Source organism: Amblyomma mixtum, chromosome 1, assembly GCF_055824585.1.
Source record: "Amblyomma mixtum isolate Tamu chromosome 1, ASM5582458v1, whole genome shotgun sequence".
In the NCBI taxonomy this organism is placed as follows: domain Eukaryota; kingdom Metazoa; phylum Arthropoda; class Arachnida; order Ixodida; family Ixodidae; genus Amblyomma; species Amblyomma mixtum.
This window is the reverse complement of record NC_143012.1, coordinates 296,651,496-296,662,895: the sequence shown is the minus strand read 5'-3', so window position 1 is coordinate 296,662,895 and position 11,400 is coordinate 296,651,496. Positions and strand designations below refer to the sequence as shown.

General features: G+C 47.7%; 1 protein-coding gene across 1 annotated transcript; it reads left to right on the top strand.

The window, feature by feature from the left end:
• The first annotated feature begins 572 nt into the window (after window positions 1-572).
• LOC149372152 (beta-galactosidase-like) lies at window positions 573-11,395 on the top strand. The gene is made up of 6 exons (XM_089581726.1): window positions 573-689; window positions 2,190-2,374; window positions 7,561-7,711; window positions 10,230-10,293; window positions 10,640-10,734; window positions 11,176-11,395. Exons 1-6 carry the CDS (start codon window positions 573-575, stop codon window positions 11,371-11,373), a joined length of 810 nt encoding a protein of 269 aa, XP_089437852.1. The 3' UTR covers window positions 11,374-11,395.
• Window positions 11,396-11,400: the final 5 nt, after the last annotated feature.

The window sequence follows — 11,400 nt, the reverse complement described above, 5'->3', positions numbered from 1 at the left end:
AGATTGATAGAACTGTTGGTGTCGATTGTAGGGATTCTATCTGGGCAAGGCATGCAACTTATATTGCAGTGTTTTCCGAGAATGCCTCGACAACGCACTACGACAATGGACATCTTTGCACGCTTGGCCGCTAGACAGTTGTGATCAATGGTGGTCCACTAAACATCCCCACAAAAGGCACTGGTGCCTCTGCGCCAGTGTTCCTTATGGGCTTCATTGTTACTTTGACGTCCACACAGTTTGGTAAAACTAGTACCCATATGACGGCATTGTCATGTATATGTTCCTAATTATAATGGATTTTCTGTCGCCTTGGTTAACTGCATCTCCCAAGCTCTAGCGTGCTATCGCACAGTCTAACATGTCGATGAAACGCAGGCTCAAAAAATTAAGAATCGCAAGGAAGAGAAGAAACGTATTTCAGCAACAAATACGTGGTAAACATCGAATAGTATTCGACTGGAATATTGAACGATATTCCAATGTTTTCCGCTCGAAGATCATTTGCTTGGAAAGCCATCGTTCGCAATAACCTGTATTTTGTGCCCGCGTTCACTTGCAGTGCAAGAGCCATGGGCATTGCGTCGATGCGGCAAATGTTCACGCTCGCGAAGTGGCTGACAGCTGCCGTGGTCGGGTCCATCCTTTTTCACCAGCTTCGGATCACGTTCTTCACCGCGCCTCAGCAAGTGAGCGCTTGCCGTCTTCTTTTCTCTTCGTGGGTATTTTCATGTGCCCGTGCGCGTGTGTTTTTTAGACACGAGGTGATTCTGTAACTGGCTTCGTTGGTACCGGCCCTTGATTGGTCAATCATGACGACATCGCTTTCCTTTGATATCGGGCTGACGCTCTCCAGCTCTCCCGCATTGGTACGAAGTCGAAGTCACGGACAATCAATCGATCGACCAATAAATAAATAAATAAATAAATCGATTGTCCGTGACTCCAACTTCGATCAGTCGATCGATCAGTGTGTCAGTCAATCAATCAATCGATCGATCGAACGACTTTATTTCGTAACTTGACAAGGCAAAAAGGTGGCCGGAGAAAAGTATGCTGCATTGCAGCTTCACTAGGCTCCAGCCAGCCTCTAGCAGTGGAAGCGCAATGCACATGCATCAGTCATCGCGCCATATCTTAATGAATCGACTGAAAAAATTAAGACAGTGAATACAGCACAGGAAAACATCGTAAAATAAGAACACTATCTTACAAACACACAGAAATTAAAAATAATGCTGTTACACTGAAATGGCTGCGTAGTCATGAAGTGCATGTTTTATGCAGAAAGTAAAAAAAGATGAAGGATAGAAAAAATGATGTAAGGGTGACGTGAAATGACATGGAATGGTGAAATACGCAAGAGAGTTATAAGCCAACAAACAAACCGGGCGTATGCGCACTTAATGAAAAAACCCCACAAAACGAAACTGGAATCTTTGTGCATGAAAAAAATTGTTCACCCAAACAAGAGTTGTTGTTTTTTTGTCGTTGCGTGAATGTACTTATTACTTCGTTTTTTTTTGTTGAATTTATTACGTCAACATGCAGCGAGGATGTTTTAGCGCTGTTGGTAACATATTCTGAATTCTCTGTTGGCCGTACTGTGTGCGCGAAAAACGAACGCACCAAGGTGATTGGTAGCGGAACGGATATGTTGCAGTGACGCGTTAAAGTTGTGCCGTATTGAGAAGAATATCTAGTCTGTATTGAATAGCTTTTTTGTAAGGGCATAGCAATATTTAAGTGTGAAAGTTCTGGACTATGGAACAGAAAGTAGCATTGCTTTTTTAAATGTAAACTCAACCATTGCGTGTTGTTTGGAGCAGTTTAAGAGGACAGAGTGGGTCAGGGATCAAACACGGGTTAAAGACATCCTAGTAGAAATCAAGAGGACGAAATGGCTCAGGGCATGTAATGCGAAAGTAAGATAACCGATGGTCCTTAAGTGTAACAGACTATAATCCAGAGCAAGGGAATCGTATCAGGAAGCGGCAGAAACTTTAGTGAGCGTATGAGATTAAAAAGTTTGCGGGAATAGGGTGGCCCCAGCTGGCACAGGACAGGGTTAATTGGAGAGATGTGGGAGAGCCCTTTGTCCTGCAGTGGGCGTAGTCGGGCTGATGATGATGTTGATGAAGGTCGCGTACACTAAAGCACCACTAACGACACTTACTCGGCCCCCACAGCTAATGCGTCCCGCACAGCGTCTAACCCAAGCGTTCGCCATCGACCTGGAGCGCGACTCGTTCACTCTGCGTGGCGAGCCCGTGCGGATACTGTCCGGCTCCGTCCACTACTTCCGCACGCCGCCCGAGCTGTGGCTGGAGCGCCTGGCGTACGCGCGCGCCGCCGGCCTCAACACCATCGACACGTAGGTGCTGCATGTTTCCTTTCTCTTCATCTGTTGATAATGTCAAGGCCAAGTGGCATTAAAGGATTTCTGTTGCGAAAGCAACACTACGCCCACCGTTTCGCCTCTTCAGCGTGGCCGCACTTTCGCCGTGGCGGCGACTCCACGGATGAACTTGAGCCGCCGCCTAGCAACCGCAGCAGCTGCCGCAGCCGCACTTTGCCAGACGGCGCCGCCGCCGCCGCCGGCGCTCACTTCGCGGCTCCGATGACGGTACCGGCGGCTCCGCCGGCGCTCGCTTCGCCAGATGCCGTCGCCGGCGTTTGCTTCGCCAGCCTAATCACGCCTAAACGCCTAACCACAAGCGAATCCTAAGCATAGCCAAGCAGCCGTTGCTTTCGCAACACAACCAGGTTTAACCAGAGCTAAACCACTGCCATTTTTTTGTTGATACACATGCGAAGTGGTGGGTGAAACAGCGCATGCAGTTGCTTCCCGCCAATTATAGTGATAGTATTCTAGTTCACTATACCGCCAATAGACGATATGCCAAATTGCTTGGCGGTTTGGCAACACCGCGCCCACAACTTCCGGTTTCCATCTTGGTTCGGTCGAGCTCGTCGAGCTGGTGCATCGTTTGCTATGCGTACTTTCTTCTTGCGAGTGGAAATTCAACAGGCAAGCTTCAGCTGCTGCGTTGTTTTCACAGCTGATCTTTGACCAAATGTAGGTGTTTTCAATAAGCGCCAGCTTACTCCTACCGCGTCCTCAGCTTCTGAAGTCTGGCGCTGTTGATCGCAATAATCGGCACTCGAAAGTGGGTTGGAAAATCGAACCGTGACCGTGTGCTGTCTCGCATTAAAGCACCAGTTTAAGCATCACGCATTATCATGGCTATTTTATTCCCAGGTGGACGCGAATTCATCTGGTAGGGTAGCGAGCGGTTATTTTGCGGTGAGTGCACATTTGCGTTGACAAACTTCTGTGACAGTGCGAACTTTCGTTCGCGCCGACGCCAGGAGCTTCGTGCATTGCAGTATAATCACACAAGACCCTCGACCAGCTGCGTTATTTGATTCCTTTACTGTAATGTGCAATGGGCATCCGCTGTTTTCAACGTCACCGTTTCAGAGCCCGGCGTCGGTTGATTTTCGCCACAATTCGTTGAAACCGCGTCCTGCTTAAGACGCAGTCAGTCAGTTGACATTAACAAGAGGAATGTAGGCATGCACATATAATTCAAAATATTGTAAGCAAAGACACAGCTTTTTTCTTTCAGATAAGCACTGCCACCGCGGCGGCTTGATTTAGAGAAAGATGCTAGAGCTGTAGGTGCATGCACGGACTCGATACGCTGGTCAAGCTGTGTGTGCAGGGGCGAAATTAGCATGTTCGGTTGCTTCCGAAACTTTATTAGCTTACTCCCAAACTTGGACAAATGGCTTTGTTGCGAAACAAGCTGTTGGAGCTTGCCACAACGATAATAAAATCTGATTGCCTGAAGCGTTTTTAGAACATGTTGCACGTACTTTCTAGCTTAGAAATGCGTCCCTCCTTCATAATAAAGTAGCTATATTATTCGCTTCTTTTTTTTTTTAGATTTTCGTCGCCGCAGATATCGAAGGTATAAGAATCCTCAAGAAATAAAGCATTCGCACCTCAGTTTTTATACGTAGGGTGTATTGCTTCACAAAGACTCCTTAACGCGCACAACATATGCGTATGGTCCAGAGAGTTTGCTCGCCCTTCTAAAACTAATTGAACACGGGAAAACCTTAAATGAACACGTAGCAAACTAAGCAGTAATCGGCATATGGTTCTTCGAGTGAACTTATTTCGCCACGGCACGAGTGATTGGCCCGCTCAAAAGAATTACCTTCTCTATTATGTTGTTCAAGTATGCGTGTGTACGAGGTCTGTTAGAAAAGTATCCGACTTTTTTTTTTTTTGCAAACACCTGATGGATATGAAACAAGCGCGCTTACAGCAGCCGACCTTGAACCCTCGTGCGCATGCACGAATTTTTTCCCGCCTGCCGATAGCGTCAGTCGCTGGGAAGCAGCGTTTGAGTGAGGCAGTGCGCAGTGCTCTCGTCGGTTTTTTGTTGCAAGGAAAATGGCGGCGCGAGAGGAGCAGCGCTACTACCTCAAATTTGGCCAGAAACTTGGCGATAGCCAAGTGGAAACCATTCGAAATGTTCAGGCGGCTTTCGGTGATGATGCTATGAGCAGCACACAGATTAAGCAGTGGTGCAACTGGTTTAAAGACGGCCGCACATCCGTGGAGAGAGAGCCACGCTCCGGTCGGCCATCAACATGCCGAAATGACCAGGTAATTGCCGAAGTGAACGCTGTGGTGATGCGGGACTGTTGTGTGACTATCCGAGAAATTGCGGAAGAGGTGGACATCAGCAATTTTTCTGCACATTCCATTATCACCGAAGATTTGGCCATGGAGAGAGTTGCGGCGAAGTTCGTGCCGAAGCTGCTGACGGTGGAGAAAAAGCAGCTTCGTGTTGAAGTCTCACAGGAGATGCTGGATTCCACAAACAGTTACCTTGACTTTACCGACGCCGTAATCACTAGTGACGAGTCTTGGGTGTACGGGTACGACCCGGAAACCAAATCCCAGTCGTCGCAGTGGAAGCATTCCACGTCGCCAAGACCAAAGAAGGCCCGCCAAGTGCGCAGCAATGTCAAAGTGATGCTGACTGCTTTTTTGACTCCCTCTGTGTGGAACACCACGAGTACACACCCCACAGGGTCAAAGAATGACTAAAGAGTACTACAGGAATGTCCTCCGTCGCCTACGTGGTGCTGTGCGGCGCAAGAGACCGGAATTGAGGTCAACAAAAAATTGGCGCATCCCTCGCGGCATTGCTCCTGCACATTCCTCGCATTTGATTCAGACTTTTATGACGAAAAACCTGACACCTGTAGTTCAACAGGCTCCTTACTCTCCTGATATGTCCCCCTACGACTTCTGGCTGTCTCCTAAAATCAATATGCCATTGAAAGGAGCGCGATTTCAGAAAAGAATGGACATTATGGCTGCAACGACAGCAGAGCTAAATTCCATTCCGAAAAGGGCCTTTTCGGAATACTTCCAACAATGGCAGCACCGCTGGGAGACGTATATGGAGCCCCAAGGAGACTACTTTGAAGGTTATTAGGTTTTTAACGCTCCAGTTATGCCAGTTTTTTTTTTTCTTCGGGCAAAGGTCGGATACTTTTCTAACAGACCTCGTATATATTCACGCCCGACCGGAGAGTTGATAAATGCACGAAGTCGGCTTCTAATTTTGGTCAGAGACAACAAAGTCTGTGGTCCCTATATTAATTTAAACGCAAATCACCTCGAAAGCTTTGTCAAAAATCAGCGCAGAAAGCGAAAGCTGCGCACTGATCCGCGTGCTGACACATGATACCTCGCATGGCGTTTTGTGTTACTAAAACGTTGGGACGGAGTAAAAAAATAGAAAAGCGAAAAGCTGGAACGCACCTAGTTCTGGCACGCATCGTAGTGTCTTTTCACAGTGGAGAGGGTAGCGCAACACTGCATCGGCATTTTACTTTTCAAACGAAGCGCAGCCGTTTTAACCCAACGCTGGGCAGCGGTTTCGTTTTCTGTACCGAACTAACATGGAAGACTTAGTTCTCGGAGCGCCGAGAGATGGCGCTGCGCATTTCGCATATCTAAAGTCACTAGTTCCAGTGACTTTACGCATATCTAGGGTGCCTCGATGCGCGCGCCCTCTCCTCCGCTCCGTGCACGGAGCGGAGGAGAGGGCGCGCGCATCGAGGCACCCTACGCATATCGTCTATTACGTCCTCAGCAGTTGCCCGCCGGTTGCTCCTCCGCTGCAGAAAGGCAGCAGTTCCTCACCGATCTCCCCCAGAAGCCATGTATAAAGTGAAAGCTTTTAAAGACATGGGAGGTCTTTAATGTTACCCTGGTGAGCTGTGCAGTGTGGATGAATAAGTGAGGGAAAATATCTATCGTGGAAAGCGTAGGATGCATAAGTAAAAAAAAAACACTGCAATAAAAACGAGAATAAAAGTTTTGAGGCTCCTAATTATACATAATGTTAGCTAACGTACCTTGGAAATTCTGGGGATGTTCAGCAGTGGCGACGAGTCCAGGAGGACGATTCCATTTGCGTGAGGTACGCGGAACAAAGCTTTAGGAAGAATTAGTACGTCAGAATGTAATTCTAACCTTCTTGGGGGTGACCATAACGATAGAGTGGATGAGGGATTAGTTAGTTGCGAAACTTGATACTGAAGAAATGTACTTTGCTTTTTGCAATAATCGCAGGGAAGTATAGACCTAAAAATCGACATAGAGTGAGAAGTTTTCTATTCTCCGCATATAGTTTTATAAGGAATGCTAGTATAACCAGTATAACGTTATGCTGAAACCGCGCTTCACTGAGGAACAAGTCACGGCGTGAACGTCGCAGACAGGAACACAAGCGAAGGGAAAACTAAATGCAGATGCATTTGCTAGTTATATTCAAACGTATCTGTATATGTTAAGTCGGCAGGTAGAAAAAAGGATGCGGGAGTGGGAATAGGAGGACATGAGCGGTTTCCTTTAGTTGCCGCGAGTGTTTGGTTTGCAGTAGACAACCGCTAGAGAGAGAGAGAAAACTTATTTGCACCTGTCAGAAATGACGGGGGAGAAGGCTTAAGCCTAAACCGCCCGCCATTCGTTCCCCTAACCGTCGGCCGGAATTCCTTGGGACTCTGCGGCGGTCAGGGCGAGACAACCGCCAAAATCCTTCTTTCTCTCGTCCTCTCGTTAGCTACTTTTCTTGGGACCTGAGGGGGAATCAATCAATCCATCAATCAATCAATCAATCAATCAATCAATCAATCAATCAATCAATCAATCAATCAATCAATCAATCAATCAACCAACCAATCAATCAATCAATCAATAAAAATAAACAAAAATAGAAAAATGTTTGTTCTCAAATGCGGTGTTGTTTCCGTTCGCTCCTGCTCGGCAGCGCTTTACTCATTAAGGCTGAACTAGTTTTTTTTGGTATGATTTTTACATGCCAATTAGACAGGAAAACAAATACCCTATCGCTTTCTGATAAAGCTTGTGCGTGAATGGACGGGGCACGGGGCATACAGGCTATATGAAGTGGGTTTGAGTTTGACGAGTAGGTAGGCCTAGCAAGGGCGCCCACCATGCAGCTTCGTCGAGTGGAGCAGCCATGAACCCGAGGAAGGCCGCTTCGACTTCCAAGGGCAACAGGACATCGTGGCGTTTCTGGAGGCGGCGCATCGGCTGCGCTTCATGGTTATCCTGCGTCCCGGTCCTTACATCGGCGCCCAGCGAGACATGGTGAGCCTGCATCGTGGCCTGCGTCTGCGAGGAGCCGACGCGAAGGCGTCGCTGCTCACTATTATCATCATCAGCCAAATTACGTCCGCTGAAGGACGAAGGCTTCACCCGATGATTTTCAAATAACCGTGCCCTGCGCCAGCCATGATCTAACAGAGTTCCTGATCTCAACTCTCTGCCGACCCCGGCTACGTTTCCCTTCGCTTGGAGTCCGCTTTGTTACAAATAAGTTGCAGCCGTTGTTGGTGGTGGTGGTTAAAAACATTTTTAATACTCAGAGTGAGTTTGGGGATCATAAGACCCCGCTACATGGTCGGTATCCTTAGTCCAGGACACCGCACGACAAGGCCCCGTCTCGCGCCCGCTTTGCCCTTTGGGACTCAAGCGAGGAGCAGTTGAGGAGGGCAGTCTCCCATGCCTCTCGGGAGGGGGTGGGGGTGGGGGAAGGGGGAAGGTGAGGATTCTGAGTACATGCACACACCATGTGAAAGATATCGCAGATCTCTCCACAGTGCGGGCAGCGCCCATCTGTGTTCGGATCGAAGTGTTTTGCTGTGGCAGGACAGAGAAGAGTTCCTGTCTGCAGGCGCCGCAGAGTTCGCTCCTCCGCCTTACTCAGCCCCTTGGCAGGTGCCGGGTAGAGGCGGTAGCTGTCGCAATAATGAATTAAGATTTCGCGGAACCGCAGAAGCGGTTTATGAGTTTCTGAGCCAGGAGAGCTAGGATGAGGCGCCCGGTGTGTGAGTGCTCGGGCGGCCGCATCAGAGGCCTCATTGCCTCGTTGACCCTGGTGGCCAGGAGCCCAAATCACTTTTGTGCGAGTTGGATCGGCGTGAGCGCGTCTTAGAATTTGGGAGGCAAGAGTTGATATTTTCCCTGCAAGATAATGTTCACAGGCCCGGCGAGTGTATCGAGAAGTTGACCGGAATGACGAACGGCACAGTCAGGGAACAACCACTGGCAATGTTTATTACGGTCCGTGCATATATAGGGCCGTGGGGAGAGAAGGCAGGGTTAAGAAGAGAGGAGGCAGTGCAGCACGTTGCACATGAGATGGTGATAGCAAACAGGCACCGTAACTGATATGATACATCCCCCTCCCTTTCACAGTAAGAATCAGCCGTGAGTGATCTGTTGAAAGTTCTTGTCATGCCTAAACGCATGGGTTGCCTTGTGGGTAGCGTGGACCGCCTTGGCAGGGGCGGCTGTGCCGTCGGAGAAATGGCTGTAGGATCCTGAGGTGTAGGATGAGGTGACACGCTGATGCTAGGCTCCGGTCTGTAGGTCGTCAACAGAGTTCTCGAGAACCGTTCTCGATTTTGGATCGGCGGCAGCGAGAGCTGATCCAAAATCGAGAACGGTTATCACGGACTCTCGCCGGGCCTGTGAACATTATCTTGCAAGAAAAATATCGCCGTTGGCGATCTATCGATTGCTAAGGACAAAACAGGCATGTGTTTCAGTTTGCAAATGCGGCCCAAGTTGCGTTCTTCTACTGCCGCCTCATGAAATTATGGCGTTTTGAACACCTTTCGTGCCCAATGAACTGTAAGTTTCGTTTGTAGTGTGTAGTTCATATCAAAGGTGGCTTTAGCATATATTGGAGACGCGACACACAATAACTGGTGTAAATTTCCGGATCGACCCACCATTTTTTGTAGAAATACTGCAGTGAGACCTTTAGAGCTGTTCACACCAAATTCTCATTACATAATGGATGCGAGAGTTATTTAGCAGCTGACATATATTTGTGAACAAGACTGTGAGGGACATGAGCCCTAAAATGCATCCTGCATGAAAACTGTACACTTTCACCGCAGCCTCAAGGATGGAAAAGAAAAAGAAAAGTTCCAGCGTCGTTTTTGTTCCAGACGTTGATGAATTTTCGGGTCCTCGATGCCACCTGTATGCCCCTTGGTCGCCTGAACAGTTGGCACTGTTGTCATATCAAGCACTTCGAGGTACGCTTAGATATCTTTAAACTGCCATTAAGCCAGGATTAAGGGGTCCGTATTCCATCTCTAGCGAAATGTCTGCATGAACTGTTCGTTCGAATTTCTTCGGAATAAGACGTGTGGAAAAACTGGACATCCTGTAAATGTTTGCTGCTGAAAGACGCACTTATGGCCGGAAAGAAATTTTCTTCTGAAAATAATTGTTCCACGAAAAAAAAAAAGGATATCTGCATCAGTCACATGTGTTATGAATAAAAATTGAGTACAAAACCTAAACTGGCTGTTGGTTCATTTGAAGCAGTGGTTATGAAATCCAGGGCTTGACGGAAATCCGTCTGATCGGGAATATTCATGGCGGGAAAGTATTGAGCGCTGACCAATTTTGTAATAATAATAGACGTTTCGGCCCGCTACGGGGGCCTTGTTCATACACCAAACAAGGCCCTCGTAGCGGGGCCGAAACGTCTTTTATTTTAACAATACTGGTCGGCGCTGAATACTTTCCCGTCAAGCAGCGGTTATGCCCTTTTACATTTTTTTCAAAAAGTTCCTAACTGTTCCAGGGTGGCCTTCCCTACTGGCTCTTGCGAAATGGTTCCGACGTTAGTCTACGAACAATGGATGAGAGTGAGTATAGACGTAACGTCATTCACTTACTTCAGCACAGGTCCAGGAAGTGCCTGGTTTTAGGTTATCGTCATTATTTGCCTCTCCACGTCAGTGCGCGTTAAGATCCCCAGGTTGTCGAAATTATTTCAGACCCCCTCTGCGACGGCGCCTCTTTGTGTCTTCCTTTTTCCACTCCCTTGTCATCCCTTCCCTCACGGTGTGGTTGAGGAGTCCACTGAGAAGCCAGACAGTTAATGCGCCCTTTATTTACCTCGAAACCAGTTTTAATTTCCATTTAGTAGCAATAAAATCTGCATGCTTGTCCGTGAAGCTATTTTCTCTGAGCAGGATTTGTTTTTTCCAGGATACGTAAAATTTGCGGACCGCTACCTCATCGAACTTTTCAAGCGTGTTAGACACCTACTGATCAAGAACGGTGGCCCTATTATCATGTTTCAGGTGAGTGTTCCGTAGTCGTCAAATGCGCAGCGCGTTTCAGTCTCGCCAATGCTCACCAAAATTGATGAGCATGTCAGGCAGGCCGTCGCTACCATGAAGTCCTGTTTCCGACCGTCCGGGCAATGGCAAAGGTTTTACTATTTATTGATTATTTAGTTTGGCTACGTAGGTCGTGAAGAAGCGAAAGTTGTCATTTTCGCAAGAGAATCGAATGAAACTCAAATCGAAAGCCCTGAAAAAAAAATTTACATATCGCTTTTGTATCTTTGTTATTATGCTACCGCTTCTTTTTAGCCAAGACAAATGTTTCGTTTGGAAATTTTAATGCGTTTGCAATAAAAGCCCATTATTGCGAAGAGTATCCGGCGTTGACATTTTCGTGCGAAGCTACAGTTGTTTCAGGAGTGAAAATAAAGAAGAAAATTTCCTCTCTCCTTTCAGGGAGAAAAGAGAAGGAGGGGAAGAGGAGAAGATGGTGGGAGGCGACGGTTGGCGAGAGGGACACCACGATTTCCAATAAGAGTCGAGGGGTGGTTAGAGTGCGGAGAGGGCGCGGCGTACACATTGCGATTGCTGGATTGCTGGACGACTGCTCTGTCCGTGGAGAACACTGATGCTAACGCATACTATGCCGCATGAATCGCATTGATCATCTCTAAATTTTTT